Raw genomic sequence first — 25,066 nt, 5'->3', positions numbered from 1 at the left:
TAAGAATAGGGTTTCTGGCCAGCACCCAGGTTCCAAAGCTTTCACAGAGCTAGACATTGAGCAAAATCTGTCCTGTTACAGACTTCAGCTCAAACTTCCAAATAAATCACAGTCTGCACAGAAACATGAGAAAATGTACATGTACAGAAAATTATTCCATTGTGATCTGTGCAACAAACTACAGACTTCATTAACATCAACATAATTGTTTACTACATATTAATGTGATAAACTAGTCAATCTTAACTAAGAAGGAAATTTTTTTGACATCATAATTAGTAGCATGCAAATATATTGCATTCGGAACAAGGAGAAATCAAATCATTTTGAATTAGTTTCCACTATTTGTTTGAGTAACTGTGGAAGAATATGAAATATTGTAATGGTAAAATTGATTTACGATAGGGTATGATGAAATTATTTTTGAGCATTTAATGCTTATAGCAATATTCAGGTATTGATTGAAGCTAGTGCACGAATTAAGAATGAGATACTTTTAAGTGCCTTATATTTCAGCAATTCAAGGTAACCAAACACTGAATTTTCCTTCATAGCAAAGGGCAAAGAATAACTGAGATGGAGACACCAAAGGGAAATGCTAGATGAATGCCAATGAATTTCCTTGCTCTTCCTAACATTTGAACATTTTTCATAAGATTTGATAATTCTTACGAAGAAACGAAAGAGAGTGTGTGCGTACAATCTACAATAATGATGGAGGTATAGAAGGCGAGCGAGTCTGGCAGTTAAGGTGTGACAGTTATATGAACAGCAAGAGAGCCCTAAACCATTTTATTTGGATTACTCAGCTGTTTCGTAGAAGATTGCGTTAAAATCACTAAACCAATTTTTATGATGGAAATATCATTCTAACTTTATCTAAACATTGCAAAAGTCACTAAACTATTTTTTTAAACAAAACTCCTATCCCAAGTGTCAAAAGACTTCTCAATCGTATGTTTGAACTGCCATGTTTTGTATAATAATTTCTTACTTATTCCTTCTTAAATAAAGTATCAATTTGTGACTAGAGGGTGCTTTTACGCGACTGGGCAAATTTCGCCACTGGCTGCAACTGCTTAAAGAGTTAAGACTAATCGCCATGAATTGAAACAAACAACTAAATGATAATTACACCACCACCACTAAGACAGAACAAACTACTTAAACAGTACTAGGAAACCAAATTAAAACTTCATCTGAAGACATTCGGTCTCATTAATCTTTTAGACGTCCTCTTTGCCCTCTTTGAAGCAGCAGATGAAGCCAATGCTTCACAGATTTGACATTAGGAATTGCACTTTGGTTCTTTTACTCGAACTTGGCCCCATTATTCTTGTGCAGACCATGTCCAAATTGAAGATCATCAGCCAACTAACTTGCAAATATGTGATAAAACTAGGCAGCAAACAGTGGTTAATGTCATGTAAGTTCCTTAGCTTGCTTCCAAGTGCTCATCAAAGAAATCAAAGCCCAAGATTCAGATTTCCCAGGCTGACTACTTTACAGAAATTTGACCTGAAACAAGATGCCATTGAGGCTGGAGAAAAGCAGCATGAGAGACAACTGCCGCATAAGCAGGTTACTGCCATATACCCACCAATCAAAACACCGCCTGGCAAGGTTTTCGGCAACTGAAGAATTTGAATAACCTCATCAAAGCACCTCATGGTCATGCCTTTTGCTCAATCGGGATACCTATATAGTGAATTGTAACAGGAAGAGTGAGATTGTAATTCATAGTAACTGCCAATCCAGAACATTAATAAAAAATTTGCAACCATTTGGCATCCTAGCACTTCATTTGCTACAAAATGACTTCGAAAATTGTAATATCTCTATAGATCCAAGAACTCAAGAACAAACATATGTTCTAAACCAAATAAGATCTTCAGCACAACAGCATTGACATATCAAAGGATCTAAACATATTAGACAACATATAAGCCTCAAACTATCAAGTCAAGGTATTCAGAGGATCTAAGCACAAGCAGAATGAGGATATTGAATTTCCTAATAAAACCCATCAGTGATATATATGAATTGGAAGTTGAAACCAGTGAATCTTGGAACAAGTACCAGGTACAGGCTGGATAACTGTGAGCAGTCCGGTACATGCAAACCAAAACAGAATTTGAGGCTATCCTTGTGCATGTTGCTTCAGTAGTGCAAAGAAGATGGAACAAGGCAATTATGTTTTTCCCTCTCGTCCTCCTTTTATCAACTTTGGCCTAGGCTTCATAGGCTTGAGAAAAGAAGCCTGAAACTTGACCATACTTCTTAAAACCTCTATCAAACTTGACTCTATATCAATGCCATTAGGCTCAAGAATCCGTAAGCAATGTGCTACTGCCTCCATGGTACTCATGCATCCACTAAATGGTTCCTTCCTAAGAATTAAATCAGAATTGAAGATCGTCCCGCCGTCATTGCCAACATCAGAGTCTAAGTGAACCTGGACAGCAAACTTTGACAAAAATGATAAGCTTGCACGCATCATCTCTCGAGCGTGCTTCCAAGTTCCATCAAAAGAAATCAAGACGTAGTTGCTCATCTCTACAATATGTTTCGAGGATTTCCAATGATTGATTTCCTGAGATGGTGATGTATCAGCACCTGAAGAGTCACAGTCACATGAGGAGTCAGTCACATAACTTTTTCCCATTAGTCAACAACCAGGAAAAAATCAGAAAATAAATGAAGTAAAGGACATTGTTTCTCTTGGCGTGCATGCTGCAGGGTTGAGGCGATGAGAGTGCCACTACAAGGTTGGTGTGCATGAAAAATGGTCATCAACCAACTATTTCATTTGACATGATTGAATAATTATAGCATGAGGATCCAGATTAACAGTCAAAAGAAATTTGGTCCAAGGATGATATTGGTTATATCCCTAGATATAGAGCCCGTTTGGATTAGCTGAATAAAAGTAGCTTTTAAGTATTTGGGCTTAAAAGCACTTTTGAAGTGATGGAACTGAATTCAAAATGAAGCAATTACGTGTTTGGCTAGAAGTGTTGAAGCTTAAAATAAGTTGTTGGTGGGTTTGGAGAAAAAGTGCTGATGAGCACTATTTTCTATTAAAATAACTAAAATGTCCTCAAACTGTTAAATATAAAATAAATTAATTATTACCAAATTTTAATTCTAAATTGAAATTGGTACAAATTAATTTATGTTTTAACATATTTTAAGTTATAAAGTTGTTAGATAAAATTGTTTTAATTTATGAAAGATATTTTTTTCCCTTTGACCAGATCTTCACCATATGTTCATATGCAATATTCTCCGTCAAAGAAAAAACATAGGTAACCTGTCGTGGTGTACAAACTATATTAAGATAAACCCTAGTGTTAAGCATGTAAATTGGGCAAATGGAAGCATCTTTTTTCCTACCTTCTTTCCTTAAAATATTTTTGCCATAATTTCATTCAACCACCAAAAGCTTTTTATTTTATCTCTTTGCAATCTTACTAGTTTAATGGAAAGGGATTCAAAAGAAGAAGTGAAAAAGAGCTTCTCAAAATGTGAGCACTCGACATGGAAGCAATTGCAGGTCAAACGGATAGACAAAGACGAATGAGAAAGGGATAAAAATGTAATTGGTTTGGTCAAACCCCAAGTGCTCTTAAGTCAAAAAGCAATAAGTTGGAGTAGACCAACTTATTGCTTTTGGCTTATTTTAAGTTGTTTTCGCTTAAAAGCACTTTTTATATTTGCCCTACACTAAAACAAGCCAAAAAGTACTTTTAAGCTAATTTGGCTAGCTTTTAACCCAATACAAATAGTTTGGTATTGTTATATGACAACACATACAACTTAGTCATGTTTAAGCTCATTTATATGACCAAATTCAGTACCTTTCATCTTTTTTGAGATTTTTCATTTTGGTAAAATTGTAAAGGGGAAACGCACAGAAAAGCACTAAAGTCTACTGGAGCTTTAAGAGAAAAGTGGAGTTGAAGCATTAGCTTCTGAGAAGATAGGCACAGATGAAGAAAACAGTTAAAGCATATATAAGTAATGGGAAAATAATAACTGTAGATATAAAAGACCATTATTTATATAAAGGAATTAAAAGATATAACAGTTGAGTAGAATATGTCAAGCAAACTCATATCTCGTCAAATTCAAAATCAATTTAAATTTTTTATTAGGATGGAAAATGCAATTCTAAGTTTCTAATCTAATTTTTTGAGCAATATTCTTACACTAAATTTAATTTTCTATTCATGATCACAAATATAATCATTCATAACGTTTAACTATATTTATTGTTTAGTCTCGCTCTCTTCAAAGACAAAACTCATGAGTGACGAGGTGTGTCTTAGTGCCATGGTGCTTACACTAAATTTCTGTCTAAGCACGAAGAAATCGTTCTCATTTTCTGTAACCATCCGTTCTCATTCTTCAAGGTACCTTTATCTCTACACAGTAAACACTGATAACCATTTCTCATTCTTGAGTCTTCCTGGTACCATTAGCTTTATACATAGAGAACACTCACATAAATAATATCAAATTAAAAGCACTGCATTCCATACGGACCTACAATTTATGACTTCCCTTTTACTTTCAATTAAAGTAAATCCTTTTCCTCTGTTTTCTCTTCTGCTAAGTAGCAAATCATCTTCCAAGTGAGTACATTTTCTTTTTTCAGCTAGATATAGCAATTCACTATTCTCAATTATTAACAGACAACAAAAAACCTCAATCCCAATTACTTCGGGTAAGCTATATGAATCCTAAATAACCATTCTGCTCCATTTAGACACATTTCATTCTGATACTCAACAACACATCTAAAATTCGTCTTTTACAACAAATTAATCACAACTAATCTAGCTCTACCAACACTGGCCCTAAATTACCAACAATACAATCTCAAATAAAATTCAAAAAGATTAAACTCGTTCACTCAAGAAGTAAGTTTTTCGAATAACTTCATACCAGGAAACAGATAAATTGCTCTGTGCGGAAAATTAGGGTTAAGAATAGCAACATCGTGAAGAGAATCGAGAATTTCTGAATCGCCGTAGCGTAATCTCCGGCCAACTATAACGTCGCATTTGTGGAGGCACTTGGATAGAACAGGGACTGTGGCGAGCTTGTGCCGTTGCTCGTGCGGATGGTGAAGGATTACGATTCGAGTAATAGTTGCGATTGGTTCCGGTGGAATTATGCTGCATAAACACACTTTTATTGGTCTGTTACATTTAGAGCAAAGTTTTCGCCGCTCTTCGTTGTGACCGTCAGAATCATCGCCGGCGGCGAAGGGAGTAGAGTTTGCCAGTTGGGTTTCGGGGTCCATTGGAGTAGGAAGTTCTGGAAGTTACTAACGACTTGGATAACTCTTCTAAAACCGAATTGTAACGATATTAGAGAAAATGATGAAAATGGTCCTCAAAGTATATGAGTGAGACTACTTTTGGTCCTTGATTTATTTTTTTTTTACCAGAAATAGTTTAGGTTTCTTTTGTATCAAGAGTGTTGGGAAGCCACTATTAGATCAAGAGGCGATACTTATGCCTCTTCTTTATTCATAGGATTCCAATTATTTTTAGTTTATGTGAAGGAGACAAGGGCGAGACATCTAACATATTTTATCTTTAACCTCCATCCGATATTAATAATCTCAATTCACTTATCCTATTTACTAGTACACTGCGTGCTATTCTGTCGTACCACAAGGCGCTATCTACAAGCCTGGTTGTTTTGGAATGCAGTCCAAATAGGACGATGAATCCGTTCAAAAAAAAATACGGGCAAAAGACCGATAACGAACAAATATCAGACGGAAAGATGAAAAAAGTGAATATTTTTAGTCCTAAACTCTAAAACTAACCACTCTTTCAAAAGTCCTATTAAATTTAATTGAGAAGTCATTTCAGGTTATTTGCTTAACCACAAAAATATTAAAAAAAAAATATTATCAAGATTTAACCAATTAGTTGTATACGGTGGAAATCGGGACTACCCGATTTTGTTCTTCGATGGAAAAAGTGATACCATGTCGGAAGACCAGGACGTCGAGCTCGGGGTTGAAGTTCCTTTCCAAGGTCGAGGTGGATATCACTTACCGAGGTTAGAAGAAGGCATGCTTCGAGATGATGCCGGTATGATTCAGTAACAGAAAGAGCGAGATATCCGCGATGGGCCAGAGATCACTGCGTGAATTTCAGAATGGATTGGTCTTTGGCGATTAAACAGTTGTCAAATATAATTTCCTACTATGATTAGAAGGGTACCTTATTTAGGATTCCCCTATTATATAAAGGGGGATCTCATTCATTTGTAAAAAATATTGTTCACTGAGAAGAAAATATATGCTCATTACTTTCTTGCTATTTCACGTACTATTCATCAGAGTTGCTCTATTATCACAACTCGGGACTATCATAGGTCGAGGTCGAGATTTGGCTCGCATACTGGTTTGATTTACTTTGTTCTCTAATTTACTTATGTTAATTCCTTGTTTATCAATTGGTATTGGATTAAATCACATATCCTTAAAATCACTTTGTAAGTTTAATTGTTACTCGAATTTTAGAGTAAACAGTTTAGCTCCCACCGTGGGCTAAGGATAATAGTGATTGTTTCAGTGTTGATTCTAATAACACACATTATTTCACACTTGTTCTTGTCAAGTATTTTTTTCTCTCAGGTTAAAACATGTCAAACTCACAAAACGCACCTGTATAGGGTGATAATGGTCTCGGATTTCACGGGAAAACGACAATGTAATTGCTCCATGAGCTGGGGTGCCACCGGCTAATCTTGGAGGAGCACCGATCGCCGATCCAATTGATATCAATTCGCACGTTGCTTTAAATTCGGACCTAGGCGCGGACCCCGAATGGAGTGTATGTAGAGATAGCCGATCTGGTGGCCAAGGTACACAGGGCAGAGAAGACGGAAGAGTTAGCCTCCAAATAATATTCGAGATGTTACAGGCTCAACAGACCGCTATTGCTCAATTGCAAAATCAATATAGGACTCCAAGTGTGGTCGATCCAGAAATCACTCATCGTACCGAGCCAGTGCTGGAAAGATCAAATGGTAATGAATTAGGGACTGATCCCACAATAATGAAAATGCTCGAGGAGCTCACCAAAAGAATTGAGTCGGGTGAGAAGAAAATCGAAGATAATGATAAAAAAGTGAAAACATACAACTCCCGAGTTGATCAGATACCGGGGGCACCCCCGATCTTAAAGGGTTTGGATTCGAAAAAGTTCATGCAAAAGTCTTTTCCTTAGAGTGCGGCTCCGAAGTCCATTCCTAAGAAGTTTCGTATGCCGGAGATACCTAAATACAATGGGACCACCGATCCTAATGAACACATCACTTCGTGCATATGCAGAATAAAGGGAAATGACTTAGATAATGATGAGATTGAGTCCGTTTTGTTGAAAAAATTTGGGGAAATTTTATCAAAGGGAGCAATGATTTGGTATCACAACCTGCCACCAAATTCTATCGACTCATTTTCCATGTTAGCAGATTCTTTCGTGAAGGCACACGTCGGGGCCATAAAGGTCGCAACAAGAAAATCGGACGTTTTCAAGGTAAGACAAAGGGATAACGAAATACTCAGAGAGTTCGTATCCCAATTTAAAATGGAACGCATGGAGTTGCCATTGATCAGAGATGATTGGGTTGTTCAAGCTTTCACCCATGGGTTAAACGAGCGGAGTTCGATAGCATCGCGATAGTTGAAGCAAAATTTGGTCGAGTATCCAGCTGTAACTTGGGCAAATGTGCACAATCCATATCAATCAAAGATCAGGGTCGAGGACGACCAATTAGGAGCCCCTTCCGGTTCAGTACATCCAAACAGGTCGGCAGTTAAAACCCCGAGTGACTTCGACATGGAGCAAAGGTCGAACAGAGAATGATATCAACCATATACCGCAGATCGAAGGAACAATGGTTAAGGATGCAATTCCGCCCGAAACAATCGAAGAAGTGATCGAGGACAGAATTCTCGGGGACTTATGAGCAAAGTGGTTTTGATAAGCATGTCGATCCCATAGAGGCACCTCGGTTATCGGAATATAACTTTAGCATCAACGCATCGGGCATTGTATCGGCAATCGGAAGGATCAAAGACACTAGGTGGCCCAGACCCATACAGACCGATCCTTCCCAAAGAAACCCAAATTTGATGTGTAAGTATCATTGCACGCATGGTCACAAGACTGAGGATTACAGGAAATTAAGAGAGGAGGTAGCCCGTCTATTCAATAAGGGCCACCTTCGAGAGTTCCTCAGTGATCGAGCCAAGAGTCATTTCAGAGAAGGGATACCAATAGGAAAAATGAACTGGAGGAACCACAGCATGTCATTCATATGATCGTTGGTGAGGTCGACATTCCACAGGGACCCATATTCAAACGAACTAAGGTATCAATCACCAGGGAAAAATGAACCCGAGATTATATGCCCGAAGGCTTTTTATCATTCAACGAAGAAGAAATAGAAGGCATTTCTCAGCCACACAATAACGCTCTGGTAATTTCTATCTTATTGAATAAAGTTCAAGTTAAGCGTATTTTAGTGGATCTGGGTAGCTCGACGAATATTATCCGATCGAGGGTCGTGGAGCAACTCGGCCTGCAAGATCAAATCGTGCCCGCAGCTCGGGTCTTAAACGACTTCAACATGGCTAGTGAAACAACTAAAGGGGAGAATATTTTGCTAGTGATTGTGGCTGGAACCATTCAAGATACCAAATTCCACGTGATCGAAGGCGACATAAGGTATAATGCCCTACTCGGGTGGCCTTGGATCCACAACATGAGGGCAGTCCCCTCGACTCTCTACCAAATAATGAAATTCCCGACGACGAATGGTGTAAAAATAGTATACGGGGAGCAGCATGCCGCAAAGAAAATGTTTGCGGTCGATGAGGTAACACCGATATCAACCTCGAAAAGGTCGAGCATCAAAGGTAAAGATGAAGCCAAATAGCAATCACAACCACTAGCCTCGATCGAATCAGGAAAGCAGGGGATAAAAGAAGAAGAAGATTTTCTAACTCCTCGAACTTTTATTGTTCCCGAAGATTTTGACGCCACCAAATCAACGGTCGAAGAGCTGGAACAGGTTATATTGATCGAGTACCTGCCCGAGCAAAAAGTATACCTGGGAACGGGATTAACCCCCGAACTCAGGAAAAAGCTTATTCAATTTCTTATTGATAACATAGATTGTTTTTCTTGGTCCCATTTAGACATGATAGGGATCCTACCGGAGATAACAACGCATCAGCTAAGCCTTGACCCTAGGTTCAAACCGGTGAAGCAAAAGAGAAGGCCCCAATCCGAGGTAAAGCATGCATTCATAAAGGATGAGGTAACTAAACTTCTCAAAATAGGGTCTATTCGGGAGGTAAAGTATACCAAATGGTTCACCAACGTAGTCGTAGTCCCTAAAAAAGGGAACAAACTTAGAATGTGTGTAGATTATAAAGAGTTAAACAAGCATGCCCCAAAGATTCTTTTCCATTGCCTAATATCGATCTCATGATTGATGCCACAGCTGGCCACAAGATCCTTACCTTTCTCGATACCTATTACGGGTACAATCAAATTCAAATGAACCCGGAAGACCAGAAAAAGACTTCATTTATCACCAAGTATGGAACATATTGTTATAATGTAATGCCCTGCAGGCTAAAAAACACATGAGCTACTTACCAACGCCTAGTAAATAAAATATTCGAAGAACAAATAGGTAAGTCAATGGAAGTTTATATCCATGACATGCTAGTTAAGTCCCTATGCGTGAAGGACCATTTGGCTCAGAAAACGTTTGAGATTCTAAGGAAATATAACATAAAGCTTAACCCCGAGAAATATGCTTTTAGGGTCGGTTCGTGCAAATTCCTAGGCTTCATAGTGACGAATCGAGGAATCGAGATCAACCCCGACAAAATCAAGGTTATCGAAGACATCACCATCGTAGACAGTGCAAAAAATGTGTAGAGGCTAACTGGACGGATAGCTGCTTTAGGTTGATTCATCTCAAGGTCGTGGGATTGAAGCCACGCATTTTCTCTTACTCAAAAAGAAGAATGATTTCGCCTGGACCCCGGAATGCCAACAGGCATTGGAGGAACTGAAGCGATACCTATCAAGTCTACCACTGCTTCACACTCCAAAGGCAGATGAGAAACTTTACTTATACTTGGCAGTATCAAAAATCGCGGTAAGTGGTGTCCTAGTTCAAGAAGAGCAAGGTACGCAATTTCCAGTTTATTATGTAAGTCGAACCTTAGGAGAAGCATAAACTAGGTATCCACATTTAGAGAAATTGGCACTTGCACTGATAAGAGCTTCTAAAAAGTTAAAATCGTAGTTTCAATGTCACCCCAAATGCGTGTTAACCACTTACCCACTTCATAATATTCTGCATAAGCCCGAACTACCGGGCCGATTGGCCAAATGGGCCGTCAAACTCAGTAGGTACGATATCGAGTATCAACCTCTAACGACCATCAAGTCCTAAATTTTGGCGGACTTCGTGGCTTTTGAGGGTGGTGTACTTCCACTTTTTCCTTCTTCAAATGTTTGACTGGATTCCATTTCCTTGGTCGTTTTACTATAATTTTCCATGTTGGTTAGTCTATTGATTCTTTTCGTGGGCTCCTTTTGTGGCGCCTACGTCGATTCACCAACGTCCAACCTTTATCACCATCAGGCTGATCAACTCCAACTTTGTTGTTCTCCAGTAATTCTTTATTTTTACTTTCTTTAAAATTGCATAATTCATCTAGACTGAATAAGCCAAAGGTGATAGAGACTTGGTTCGCACTTGCCTTCTCATCTTCAAGCACGATCTTCTTTTCATAGGCCAAGTCCATAACATTGTCATTAAAGACAAAGCACTTCTCAAGAGGATGACTCACAAGTCGATGATATTTGCAGTAATTTGGATCATCAGTTTTCCTAGCTTAATTTGTTCGCTTCATCCCCAGAAGCTCAATGAGCTTTAACTTGAGAAGCTCTTCAAAAATTGCAGGCACATTAGAATCCAAAAATGGGTACTCATTCTCTTGCATTTCTTTTAGAGTCAACTTTCCACTTGGCTTATCTTGAAAAGAAGTGGATTTTATACTCTGCTTCTTGCTCACCTTAGTTGTGAACTTCACAGGTGATGTGTTGACATTCACAGCTTCTTTGTTTTCAGACTTGGGTACGAACTTGCTCCATTTCCTTACTTCTTGCTTGTCGCTCCCTTTGGAGGGTCATAGATAGGCAGCCTTTCATTTCCAGCGGAGGCCATGCTCAATTCCATGTCATGGGCACGAGTTGCAAGTTCTTTAAATGTTCTAGGCTTGATACCTTGCAAAATGTAGTGCAATCCCCAATGCATGCCTTGGATGCATATCTCTATGCCAAAAGCTTCACTAAGCCTGTCTTTACAGGTGAGGCTTGCATTCCTCCAATGATTGATAAAGTCGATAACTGGTTCACCTTTCCGTTGACGAGTATTTGTGAGTTCCACCATGCTCACAGTGCGTCTTGTGCTATAAAAGTGATTGAGGAACTCTTGCTCTAGTTGATCCCAGCTACCAATGGATCCCGCCTCAAGGTCTGTATACTAATCAAAAGAATTTTCTTTTAGCGAGCGGATAAACTGCTTGACGAGGTAATCTTCATAAGTCCCAGCATTGTTTCATGTCTCAACTAAGTGCGCCAGATGTTGCTTTGTATTGCCTTTACCATCAAACTATTGAAACTTTGGAGGTTGATAGCCAGCAAACATCTTCAATATATTGACCCTTGAAGTATACAGCTTTGTGTATGTAAGGGAGGACTTGGCAGCAACTTCATACTTATTCTTAATAGTTCCTTCAATGAACTCCTTCAGTCGATCGATTGGAATCATCCCTTCAGACGGGATAGGGATAGCTTAGCGGATGCTACTCGTCTTGGGGGAGAATCATTCTCTAGAACTTTTGGGAGTTTGCCAAGTGCATGGGTAGATTCTTCTTCCATCAAGATTCCTACCCTGTCTATTAGCTTGTCATTTCTAGCATCTTGATTTCTCATGCACTTGGTCAAGCCAGCGATTGCTTCCGTCAAGTTTGCCAACTGCTCCTCCGCAGATGAAACGTTTGTCACCATGGCTTGCATGATTGTTGGGGACGATAGAGAGTAGCATAGATTGTCACACAGATTGATCCTCGATTAGGTATGAGGTGTAAGTGGGGAGGATCCATCACTTGAAGTATCATAATCTTCCTTTACAGCAGAGTTCTTGGATCTGGAGAGGTCAAGCAGAGCAAGAGTTTTCTTAATCTTTTCAGCAATATCACTTCCTCCTTCAGGTGTGTATGTGGAAGATCTTGCTCCTTTTTGAGGATGAAGATCCAAAAATAGGGTTGATGCGGACGGCACTTGGGGTGCTTATTGTCCTAATGAGCTTTCTTTGCTTCTCGTAACTGGTCCAAAGCTTCCAAAAGTAACATCAAGGATACTTTCTACATCAGCATAGAACCTGGAATTAACAGCCTTGGTGGACGTTGATCTGGAATTGATTTTCTTTAAAGCCATTTCGATATTCTTGAACTTTGGTGACTGAAAAGTTGAGATGAGAGGTAAATATTGTCCCACTGAGCATGCCAGAATTTGTAGACAACAAATTGCGTCGAGAAAATAAGATCAAGACCGAAAAATATTACAACAATCATAGTATTTAATTTTAAATATTTGAGTGTTACAATCTCTATGGTTCCTTTGATTCTTCTTTTCTGATATAAATTCAAGGGCCTGAGGTTGATTTTGAATTTGAATTTAATTTAACCGTCGCAAACGCTTTGATTGTTGCCACGAATTTTATCACGGACAAGTTGCCTTGATCTTGAATGCCTTGTATTTGATTTGATTTCGTTCTTGATCTTGAATACTTGAAATTTATGCTGAAATGCTTGAATGCTTGAACACTTGCAATTTGCAGAGAATTGTGGCCTTTGATCCACGAGCTCCCTTGTGTCTTCTTGTCATAACTTTTGGTGTCCTTTTTGAGTTATGAAGACCCCTATTTATAGTTGTGGAAGGAAAGAGTTGTGATGAGAATAAATTCTTTCCGACCAATCAGATTGAAGACTGACATGGCCGCATTTGATTGGCCAGAACATGTCATTTGCGTATGTGGCACAATTTCATTGGCCTTTTAATTTGACTTGACATGTTTTGTCATTTTGACATGTGTCATGATCCTATTGGCTCTTTCGTTTGACTTGGCGTGCCACGTCATTGACATGTGGCAGCGAACTGGACCTCTAGGAAGATGGCATATTGGGCATAAGTAAGTGGGCTGATCATTTGTAGTCCAATCGAATGGGTTGCCTACTAGATTTAGACTCCTTTATTTAACTCATATGTATTTGACTAATATAATTAATCTAATTATATTAGCCCATAATATTTATTTGGACTAATATACCTTGAATTTAAAGTGCAATCCAAATAATTTTATGGATTTAAATCCATAAAATTTAATGTCTACACCTTACATGTAAATCTTTAGGATAGTGATACAATTTTATTCAGTGTAACTTTTTTTTAAAGTCTAAAAAGGTCGATTAAAATTTTATAAAATTTATTTTAATGAAATTTCAAAATGAAATGTTGATCAACTTTTTAATCCTTTAAATATATATTTTATCTTGGATAAAATTATCATTTTATTTTTCCAATATTTTAGGACTTTGAAGTCAACTAAATTTTACTTAGTAAATCTTTCTTTATTTTAACTATGTAGGAAACACTAATATTTACTCTTTCTAATCCAATTTAGTGACTGTGTTTAACAGAGAAAGGAGTCTAAGAAAGAAGAAATATTTTAAAATTTGTGGTCTAAAATAAGTCACATATATTTATGCAACTATAAATCATCTTCTTAAGAGTAAATTAAAAAGTTTAAAATTAAATTATTTCTAAATAAGAAAATATTATATTCTTTTTTTTTCATAACTTGGGATAGATGGAGTAAAATTTTAAAATCTAGTATTTTATCTTATATAATCATTCATTAAATGAATTAGGTAACAGAACTATAATTCTTTCCGAAAATATAGTAAGCCAAAGCAAATAAATTGACAAATCATTAGAAATTTATGGGTTCAGCATTTTTCTAATTGCCTTCCGACATAACTAAAGAGAACAGTAATTTTTAATAGCAACTACGCAATAAAGATAATCAATAAATATGAGTTTCTGATTTCATGACAAAACAAATACTTGTACTAGAGAAACACAAGAGATTTATTTCTCTATTTAACTAAATATGATCAACATTCTTTACTTTCAGAAACTTTCACTTTTTTTAATTTATATTTTATTACTCAACTATATGTGTGTGTATATATATAAATTAATATTTATGTAAATTTTTAATACTTATTAATAATGGGGTTATGCATATAATAAGACCAGTTTATTAATATAACTTTCAAGGGTATTAAATTAACCACCCTTAATTTACGTGGCTCCGACACTGGCGAGTGCTTTACCTAGTCCTTAAAAGCTTGTTTATATGGTTGTTATGTATCATATAGTATTGTATTGTATTATATTGTACTGTATCGTTTTGATGTATATAATATTTAGATAAATTGTATTTTTTGTGATTGTTTCATGATGTCATGCACTAACAATATGAAAAATAAACTTGCAATATTACAAAGAAAAAGTAAGATGTAGAGGTAAAATTATTATATAAAAAATAGGGTAAAAGATAAAATAGGATTATTTAATAATAAGAAAGGGCAATAGGAGAGAAAAAAAATAAGAAAGCTATGCAACCAAACCAAATCGATGTTATATAAAATATTATTTTTTATCATTACGTAATGATAGATTTAATAATACGATACAATAAAATTTAAGTAACAGTATATCATTAAAGGTAACAACAATCCAAACAAGTTGCAAATTAATGTACACAAATGTATGTTGTTGAAACAAATTAATTATCTTAGAATTGTTGAAGCCCTTACTCCATAGGTGACCTAGTCACTCTTGTCCCTGCTGCATCGCCGGTCCCGCACCCAGTCGCCGGCCTCCGTCGAATCGACGGCCACCAGCCATAATAAAAAGGTTAGTTCTCTTCCTTCTCTCACTTTTTTGAATGTTTAATTTTTGTTTCTTTATGGCTATTTGAATTAAATTGTTAAGTAATAAAAACAACAACGTAGCAAATTGAGATACTGAAATCATCTCAGAGGCATGCAAGTTTGACTTTTGTTGATTTCATCAGACAAATGGTCAAAAACTATCAAGCACGAAATATCTTTTTTTGTGTGTGTGTGTATTGTTTATTTATGTTGTATTGATTTTTTTGGGTTAAACTTCATGTATGGACAAACCATCATCACAAAAATTGGAACAAAGGGAGTATTAGTGTTTGTACTTTATAAGATGGTCGTAATTTGTGCTGATTTTTGAATTTTTATTAGGATATAGGTATTTGCAATTCAATCCATTTATGGAAACTGATAAGTGGGCAAGTTTTTCTGAAGGAACAAGTGATTCTGAAGGCTATGGGGAGGATCTTGATGATGATGACCATTGCTGTGCATATGCATCCACTGATATACCCAATTTGCAGTTCAGGTTTCACCTCTTCTGTTGGGAATTTTATCTTTATTATTAAAAAATAATTTCACAAATAACATACATGCAATTTTTTTCTTCAGGAAAGATATTTCAAGATCACGGTGGCTTGACCACTTAGGAATGGCTGAGGTCGTGGAGAGGAAGGGTGGATTGTTGACAACTACTGGGATAGTTCGTAATGGCAAGATATATTGCTTCATTGAAGAGACGTTGTAGGTGATGAAGATTCTCTTATATTATTAATATATACTAAATATAAAGATTACTTTTGTTATCTCCTATTAGTTGAAGAGTTAAATACTATGACTTCTAGTACAGGCATTATTTGGTAATAAGCCACGTCCAAATAAGAAGAGGAGAAAAATACTCTGTCTTCAGCATATGTGGCATGTCTATTGTCTGATTAGAATTCAAATTTTAGATCTGTTTGGCATGTCCGAGAAAAAAAAAAGAAAATATTTTTCGGTGATATCTTTAACAAACCTCAAAAGAGGTATGGTTGCTCTTGTTTCTAAATGCTGCAAAAGTTGAAAATTGTGTTGTTCGTTTAATACATTGACACGCTTTTCGTTGATTCTTTTGTCATTGTTGGTTCTGTAAGTGGATTTTGGTATGAAGATTGCTGATACTCTTAGGTCATATTTTTTCATTATACCTCTCTAAGTTATGCTAGTTTATTTTAGTTGCACACCTGTCTACTGCTTCTACATATTAGAAATAGTAGTCTGGATGTAGAAGAGAGTAGAAGCCAATAGATAAAATTATACATATAGCAAGTGTCCTATTACAGGAGAGTTTTGTCGTCTGACAATCTTATTTGTATTAGGAGTTAATACGAAAAATTTATGGCTTCATTTGAGAATTATCTTCTGCAATTGGCAGTGTGTTTAAAGAATGATACCTTATTTTTTGTGATGTAGATATCTGGCGGAAATTGGGGTTTTACATCTCTTCAGTAACAATGACGCACCCCTATCTCTGGAACATATATACAATAGGGTTGCAGAAGGAAAAAGTGGATGTTCCTTGGAATATTTTGAAGCCTATAAGCACCTGAAATCTCTTGGTTATATAGTCGGGCGTCATGGTATTCCTTGGTCAGTTAGAAGGTCAAGTGTAAATTATATTTCTAACCAAGACCTGCTGGAGACTACTGAGATTAGAGATAAAGAATCAAGAGACAGCATTCTCATCAGTGAAATGTTTAGTAATATGCAAATTGGTGGATTGAGAATGGTTTTTGATGTTTACCCTCCTAATATTAGATTCAGAAAGTCTGCACCTGGTGATCCATGTTTTGTACTTTGTCTTGCCAGGTAGGGTACCTTGTTAATGCGGTTCATTGTATTATGGTGCTAGCGCCTACTAAAATTTTCTGAATCTTTGCCTCCTATATTTTAGCCGATTGTTATGTACAGGGACTTGAGATATACTAGTTAGCATTGCAATGGTTGAGCAACGCTGAATGTTTAAGAATAAGACTGATCACCAGATTGGATGAGGATGATATTCTGGCATAAGTAGTTGTTTTTATCTTTTTCTCTTTATCCCTCATTCCTAGCCTATCTAATTCCCTTCCTCCACTCTCTCTCCTGACTTGTTGATCCACTTGATTTATCGATGTAGCTCTATTTTATGAGTGATGTATTTTCTTGTGCAGTGAGTATCCACCTTCTAAAGAAGAGATTGAAGATCTTGAGAGACATTCTCATGGTATTCCTTTGAAATTCTGTCTGGTTGAGCATGGGCGTGTGAGCTTTTTCTCATTCAATAGAGTTGAGCTTCCTATCCTTCCATGACCCCGACCAGCAATGAATCCAAATACCAACATGCCTTGAGAAGAGCTATGGTACAATTATCAATTTTAAGTTTGTGGATTGATGTTTCACAATTGTGTAATAGGCGTCTGCATTATTCAGACGATAAGCATGTCTGGCTTACTAATCAGGACCTAGTCTCCTGTGCTTATAACAAAACCAGAGTGAGTCTTGTCTTCTTTGCCCTCAATGTTTTTGTAAAAGTTGAAGGTTGGTTTATTTTATTGCCTAACATAAGTGTTACACTGGTGAAATTTAGTCTGGTCAAAAGTGATCAATCTGTTAAGGTGAGCTATCAAGCTAGTTCTTTCTTTGCTATAAACACTTCTATCCTTTCACTACGGGATTGCTCTACCCATCTGCTGTCTTTTTTCAGTTTCATCAATTGTTGAGTGAGGAAACCAATTCCAGTTGTTGTGTCTTACCTGGTTGCCAACTTCTAAAACCTCTGTTATCAGTGATTTTTCCATTAAATGGTTATTTGCCAGGCTAATGCTGAGACTCCCATGGTTATGCTTTCCATGTATAAGTCCATCCCTATGTTGCTCCAACTCTCCGAAAATGTCGCCGGGTGCGTGTCGGGTTCTCCAAAAGTAGTGTATTTTCGGAGGATCCGACACGGGTGCGACAACATTTTGGTGAGTCCACGCAACATAGGTCCATCCCCATTAACTCATTGGAGAGCCCGTTCCATCCATCTTCATATCTTTTTGGTGATCTGGCTTTTGTTGTTTCCTCTAGCAAAAGCAATTCCTCTTTCTGCTTAAAAATATTGTACGGGGAGAAAGGAATGAATGATACCATGATCATTTACCTACTTTCTTAATGCCTTCAGTTTTTAACCATTAGTAGTTTTGATGATTTTTTTACAAAAAGAAGTATAATATGATGTGATCTTAGAGCATAAAGGAAACTTTGAATGGATTTACCAAGCAAGGTAACTATTGCTCCTTTCTGTGCCTGATTCTACTACTTCATAGGCTCCGTCACTATTTTTATGTCTCCTCTTTGTGAATTAGTCACCCTAGTTATATTGCTAAGATTGGAAGAAAAGAAAGCCTGTGGCCCTTTAATGTCTCTTCTTGTGTTCCTTTCTTTTTTCCTCATCATCTATTGTATATAAGATGAGGCTCTGTTATATTGTTCTTGATTGTTCATCGATCTCCTATTATTTGAGCGACTCATATATCAACCTTCTGTCGTCACTTATTTTCCTTTTAGTGCAATTTACCTTCTCCTTCTTCCCCAATTGATTTTCGTTGAACCTTTTTTCTTTATATTTTAATTAACAAAAGCTAAGAAAGAATATAGAATATGGAACAGGTTAGAGATAGACCCATTACATAATGATAATGATAATTGTTAAATAAATAACTACAGTACTAAAATATAACTCTTAGATCACACAAAAACATAAGATAATGGGAATACTTTCCTAAGCGGTTCTATATAAATCTATATGTTTGATAAGTGGCATAGCGTACTAATTTAATTTACCAATAAGCCATGGCAAGATCCAGAGTAGTCATTGTTGCTTCCTTATTGTTCTTTCATTTTGCTGTTACCAGCTTTGTGCACCCAAAAATTAATGAGTCTTCATCCTCAAGTCTTTGGTGCTGCAAGGGATCTAGACCTAGTCACAGACAGGACAAATCAGAAGACTGCAGCAATGCTTTTGCTGTTAATATTGAATGAGATATCTTAACAATCAGAAGACAGCCAAAATATGACTGTTAATATTGAATGAGATATCTTAATAAGATTCCTTTTTCGGGAGCGATTCATCCTTCCCGCATGAGTTGTAATGCACTCTCCAATTGTGCTTGTTCCCCCTTTCTTCCTTACCCTGGCAAATCTTTGTGAAATAACAACTCCCATGACAAAGAAAAAAGAAGGCGTTAAGAGACCCGCCTGGGACACCAAAGTTGGTAAAAACAATTTTATCACTTTTGTCTTATTATTAAAATCTTATTTTCAAGTGTTCAAAGCTATGGCCTATAGGAGATAAGTTCCAAGTGGCTGGTTCTTTGAAAAGTTTGAACTTTTATCTGGACGATTTCATGATACTGCACATGCCATTGGTCAGTCATTAATTTTTGGTCTTTTCTGCCAAAATTCTTCCACAGGACAGGACCTCTAAATACGGCTTTTTGGATCGAGTTCCTCTCCAGTAGGACATCCTTCACTACATCTGTAGATAGTACTTGGTAAACTATACATGCCAGTGATGCCAATGGCTCAAATTATAGGAAACTGCTCGTGCCATAAGCCATTTGACTCAAATTTTAAAAACTTATTCAAACAGGGTGTTTTCCTCCAAGCAATAAATATAAATACATATGTTTTACATATACATTTTTTTAACTTTTAACCATGGTTAAGTGATATACATTTTCACTTTTATATGTTGATTCTTAAGGTTAATTAGTTAGTAAGGTATAAATACCTGGCGCGGGTAACTATTTACGAGATGCCTACCAACAACATCCCAAAAAAAAAAATACCAACAACAACAAAGTCTCAAGAAATCTCTCGAGATGAAGTAAGAGATGAGATCTAATAGTTAGGCCTCATTTGTTTTTTTTAAGATTAAGACGTCTGAATTTAAATACACATCGGAATATCAAGATGTGTATTATACACATCTGAATATATTAAGATGTATTAAGATCTGAATAAAAATAATTAAGACTGTTTGATTTTTAACATCTGAATGTATAAAATTTATCTTTATTTGAAAATTAATAAACATAAAATTCAAATGAAATATTAACTAATTAATATTCTATCAATAAAATATATAGCTTTTTAAAATATGATAGTTGTTGGTGGTGATGGCTAACGGGTGAATGTCGACTAGAGGCGATGGTTGGTGGTAGTTTTGGTTGATAATGGTGGTTCATGCTAGTAGCTAGTAGGGATTGGTAGTGGTGATGATTATGATTGAAGAGGTCGGTGGTGATAGTTAATAATGGCGGGTAGTGATAATAGTTGTGACTGAGGAAGGTGGTGGGTAGGTGATGGTAGGTTAAAAGATGGGCAGTACTGGCTGTGGTTGTTGATGGTGATGGGGTGGTCAGTTGTGGTAGTTGAGGTGGATGAGTGTTGATTGTGGGTGAGAATAATGGCGGTCAGAGTGGTGGGGATAGTGGGTGGTGATGCTTGATAATGGTGGAGGCTATGATTGAGGATGATGATGACGTGGTGGTGGTGGTGATGGTGGCATGGTGGTAGTTGATAATGGTAGGCGGTGTCGGCAGTTAATAATGAATATATGATAGCATCTTAATTAAATTAAGTTTTTGTTATATATCTTAATCACACAGACCTATTCAGACCCATTAAGTGTGAAGTAAAAGAAACACACTTAATGATTAAGATCTGAATAATTAAGATTCAGACTTTAAAAATAAACACACTTAATATCTGAGATCTGGATGATTAAGATTCAGACCTCCATTAAGTGCAAACAAATGAGGCCTAAATGTCATTAATTAGAGTGTAAATCGTGTGGGATAGCCACTTTTTAAAGTGATATTTATTTTTTATCCAGCATTTTTAATGCTTATCAATAGTAGCCACTAGTCTATTAAAATTAATATGAAAGGACGATGTTACCCTTTCTTCTATCCCTTTCATGTGCTAGGGAGAAGAACAAATGGCAGACTCTTCTTCATCTTCAATGGGTTTGGCTCATGTCGTGTATGCGTCTGCCATGAATTAATTCCATTGATGCACTTCGGCTCTTTTAACTATCGAAGCAATTATTTCTTATACTTTCACTAAAATTCCATAATGCATGACAAGCTTCCCAAAATAGAGATTGGAGAAAAAAGATGAGGTAAATGCTTACCTTAATTCGACAGTAAACATATGTTAGATTTACCACATAAAAAGTCCATATTATATATTAAATTTGCTTTAATATCTACATATCATAAATTTCAAGTAAGGCGATATTGATAATTAAATCATATTTTCGTAAGTTTCAACTGACTAACTGGATGAGCACTGACGAATATGAAACTAGACTTATTTTGATTTACTTTGAACACTTGGTCCTGAACTTACAGTTCCAAATTCAAAAGTTAAGGACACTTGGTTCTGAACTTCGAGTTCCAAGTTCAAAAGTTAAGGACACTTGGTCCTAGGATTACAAGTTCAAAAGTTAAGAACGTTTAGTCCTGAACTTAGACTAACAGGCTCAAAAGTTAAGAACAATAGGTCCTGAACTTACAATTACAAGTTCAAAAGTTAAGGACAATAGGTCTTGAAGTTCTGAACTTAGACTAACAAGCTCAAAAGTTAAGGACAATATATAGGTCCTGAACTTAGGCTAAGAAGCCCAAAAGTTAAGGACAATAGGTCCTGAACTTATTGTTACAAGTTCAAAAGTTAAGGACAATAGGTCCTGAAGTCCTGAACTTAGACTAACAAGCTCAAAAGTTAAGGACAATAGGTCCTGAACTTAGCCTAAAAAGCCCAAAAGTTAAGGACAATATGTCCTCTAACAAGCTCAAAAATTAAGGACACTTGGTCTTGAACTTACAATTAAAAGTTCAAAAGTTAAGGACATGTAGTCCTGAACTTAGAGTTCCAAGTTCAAAAGTTAAGGACATGTAGTCCTGAAGTTAAGTTCAAAAGTTAAGGACATAAGCAGAAAGGTATTTTTGTCCGGGCAGTTAAAGTTTATTAAAGCAGTGGCTAAAGACATTTTAAACAGTGATTTAAAAATAAATACATGTGTTATTAGTGGTTAAACGTGAACTTCCCCCTTAATTAGTCAGACAGTTGCTGGGTCATATTATAACTACTACTAGTAAAATATTACTAATATTAACTCTTAGAGATCACCCCAAGCATACGATAATAAGAATATTATTTACCCAAGTTGTTGTATGTAAACTTGTAGTTAATAATTAGTTATTGATTATATTTTTTAATTTTAATATTTATAAAACAATAAAATAAAATATTTTATAATTAAAAATGAAAATTTAAAAAAAAACGTCTATTCAAATTGGAGAGTAGTTTTAAGTAGTAATTTTTAAATTATTTTAAAATAAAAACTAAAATTACAAAAAATAAAAACATGCCAATTTAAAATTTCTTTGGTTTTTAAATAATTTTTGTTTTTCTTTTTAAGAATAAAAAGTTTATTTATTCAGAAAATATTACTGAGAAAAATATAATAAAAAATATATATGTATCTTCTATTATATTATAAAAAGAAAGTAGCATACAAATATTTAAATAAAATAATATACTCATAAAAGTTTCTGTTAACAATGTAAAAATATTAAACATTGGATGACAGAGTAAAGAAAAATATAGAATTAAAAAGCTATTTAATGACTATATAAGGCCCTTTAATATATCACATTGACATATAAGATACAATTCAAATTTATTAAAACAATACGATCTAATTTGGGGGAAAACTTATCCATACCCGATGTATATACCAAGCCAATAGTTAAATGACACTTATCACCTTATTTAATTATAAACTAGTTGTAAGTATTTAACCAAAGTAACTCTATCTAATTTTTATATAATCTTAAATAATAATAAGAATATAATAATTAATCTTAAATATTTTCAAAGAAACCGAACAACAAAAAAATTTGAGCATACACATCTTGGCCATTAACAGCATTAAAAGGAACTAACCAACCAAGGATGTTATGCATTTGTAAGTATATTAAATAATTTGTTGCATTTTTCTACAAAGCACCGAGGTACTTTCTTTCACTGCTTCTTGTCTCGCCATGCCAATTTCTCCAGCTGAGAGTAATGCAAAGTCTTATATACAACTAAGAAGAAAGGTTTCATCATATAACACCTCGTCTAGAGTATGTTGATCACAACCAAGTTGAAGTACAATGCTTCTGCAACATTTACCTCGACTAGACTAGTGTTTTACCCAAAAGCATAATTCCGCTTCTTGGAAGTTAGATCATACTTATGGTTTGGCAAGCATAATACATCTTTCATCTCTGTCACATGCTAAAGGCTCTGAAACACTCAACATTTAGCAATTATGTTAGAAATAAAAGAACAAGAAACTCGCAAGATGCAACAAGAAATTGCGGCGAGAAATAAAATAAGGACGACAACCCTAAAAAGTTTAACATCAATTATTAGCACTGTTTATTACCTTTTCTTATTTTTTTTATAAACTCTAGTAGATATTGTGTTTATTTCCTATGGTTAATTTAACTAGATTTGGTGTAAATTTTTTCCTCTAATTTGTTCAAACAAGCCGGATCACAATTTAATTTAATTTATATTTTTTAATATTAACCGCATATCGAACAAGTACGACTAATCTAAGTAATTAACTGACATTCACATACTACCAAATTAATTGTTAAAAAAAATTAGATTGTCACTTGTTAGCAAATTTAACTTTAAATCCCATTCAAAAATTTTTACACCACCTCTATATTTATACCACCCAAACCTGGCCTCCTGAATTTCTGTCGTAATCCTATTATTCAGTCACCATACCTCATAGTAAAAAACCCACCAAAATACAGAGAGTACCAAAAGCCCCAGCCAAGCAAATATATTTGCATTACCTTCATATCTCAAATTAAACTTAGTAGAAACCCCTAACCATAAGGCATCAGTATGAACTCAACCTGCAGCATTCCTACCCCTACCCCTCTCCTCACAAAAACTCTTGATTCTGAAAATGATATCCCACCCTATACTCAAAAATACCAATGTTACATCCAAGAGAGATGCTGCCACAGTGCTCTTAACTTCAACTAATTAATGTATCACTAAAATAACTACTTCGTCAATTTTAATTTATGTAAATCTATTTTATTTTTAATCCGTACAAAAAAAATAATATATTTTCTTATTTGAAAACAATTTAATCTTATGTAATAATTTGTAGTCACATAAGATATATGTGACTCATTTTATCTAACAAGTTCAAAAGTTTATCTCTTTTTCTTAAACTTCGTGTTCAGTTAAATATGTTCACATAAATTAAAACACCTCATCTTAGAAAATACTTTTTCATCAAATATGTCTTACCCAATTTATGCATGCCAACACTGAGATAGCATCAACGTACAACAATAACTTTTGTGTAAGAACTGACTGGCAATCCAAGTGCGCAGGAAGATGAAAGATGGTCAAACCTAGATGTTATCTCAATTGTTGGTATGCCAGGTTCAGGTAAAAGAAAACCAAAACATATACTCAAGAATATATTTTTTGGGCAGAAATGTCTTACCCAAAATTGGCACACTAAAAATTAAGATAACATGCAGGTACAACAATCCTTCAACAATCAACAATTGTTTTTCTCTTTCAAGTCTGCGGAGGCGCAGAACATGCTATTGAGGAAACCCTACTTAATTCTCAAAAGGGGCAAGGGAAAACGAGGTTTTATAGAGGAGTTCTAGGTTAGAGGTCTGGACTTTCGAAGCTTGGCATAACATGGGCTTCCGTTTTACATTTCCAGCTGAATGTGGGCTGGTGTTTTCAGTTTTAGCTTGTGAACCATTAGTGGATTTTGCTATTGTTGGGCTAACGGTGAATTACAAGTTGCGTTCCTGATTGAAGATTTAATCCAAATAGTCGTCCACCTAATCTCGT

General features: G+C 35.7%; 2 protein-coding genes and 1 long non-coding RNA gene across 6 annotated transcripts; 1 reads left to right on the top strand and 2 right to left on the bottom strand.

Annotated features, from left to right (window-relative positions):
• Positions 1 to 1,087: 1,087 nt before the first annotated feature.
• On the bottom strand, positions 1,088 to 5,475 carry LOC104223265 (tRNA-uridine aminocarboxypropyltransferase A). 2 transcript variants are annotated; one of them, XR_710062.2, is made up of 3 exons: positions 4,951 to 5,474; positions 2,080 to 2,616; positions 1,088 to 1,698 (listed from the first exon to the last, which is right to left on the bottom strand). XR_710062.2 is itself a non-coding variant. In XM_009774667.2 (2 exons), exons 1-2 carry the CDS (start codon positions 5,309 to 5,311, stop codon positions 2,192 to 2,194), a joined length of 786 nt encoding a protein of 261 aa, XP_009772969.1. In that variant the 5' UTR covers positions 5,312 to 5,475; the 3' UTR covers positions 1,856 to 2,191. The 2 variants fall into 2 exon arrangements, 1 of the variants encoding a protein (XP_009772969.1); XM_009774667.2 differs by lacking the exon at positions 1,088 to 1,698 and having other exon boundaries at positions 1,856 to 2,616; positions 4,951 to 5,475.
• A 9,491-nt stretch (positions 5,476 to 14,966) lies between these two features.
• Positions 14,967 to 18,008, top strand: LOC104223266 (probable tRNA-splicing endonuclease subunit sen54). Of its 3 annotated transcripts, none has more exons than XM_009774670.2 (5): positions 14,967 to 15,110; positions 15,470 to 15,620; positions 15,710 to 15,841; positions 16,550 to 16,945; positions 17,290 to 18,008. In XM_009774670.2, the coding sequence occupies exons 2-5, from the start codon at positions 15,499 to 15,501 to the stop codon at positions 17,426 to 17,428; spliced, it is 789 nt and encodes a 262-aa protein (XP_009772972.1). In that variant the 5' UTR covers positions 14,967 to 15,110; positions 15,470 to 15,498; the 3' UTR covers positions 17,429 to 18,008. The 3 variants fall into 3 exon arrangements, with proteins under 3 accessions (XP_009772972.1, XP_009772971.1, XP_009772970.1); XM_009774669.2 differs by having other exon boundaries at positions 14,971 to 15,110; positions 15,477 to 15,626; XM_009774668.2 differs by having other exon boundaries at positions 14,971 to 15,110; positions 15,470 to 15,626.
• Positions 18,009 to 23,023: 5,015 nt separating this feature from the next.
• Positions 23,024 to 24,688, bottom strand: LOC138884253 (uncharacterized). Its single transcript, XR_011404428.1, has 2 exons — positions 24,500 to 24,688; positions 23,024 to 23,464 (listed from the first exon to the last, which is right to left on the bottom strand). It is a non-coding gene; the product is annotated as an uncharacterized lncRNA (long non-coding RNA).
• Between the last annotated feature and the right edge of the window lie 378 nt (positions 24,689 to 25,066).

The sequence above is a fragment of the Nicotiana sylvestris genome, chromosome 12 (assembly GCF_000393655.2).
Source record: "Nicotiana sylvestris chromosome 12, ASM39365v2, whole genome shotgun sequence".
Taxonomy (NCBI): Eukaryota; Viridiplantae; Streptophyta; class Magnoliopsida; order Solanales; family Solanaceae; genus Nicotiana; species Nicotiana sylvestris.
The sequence above is the reverse complement of the archived record's forward strand: the minus strand, read 5'-3'. Positions and strand labels throughout refer to the sequence as shown.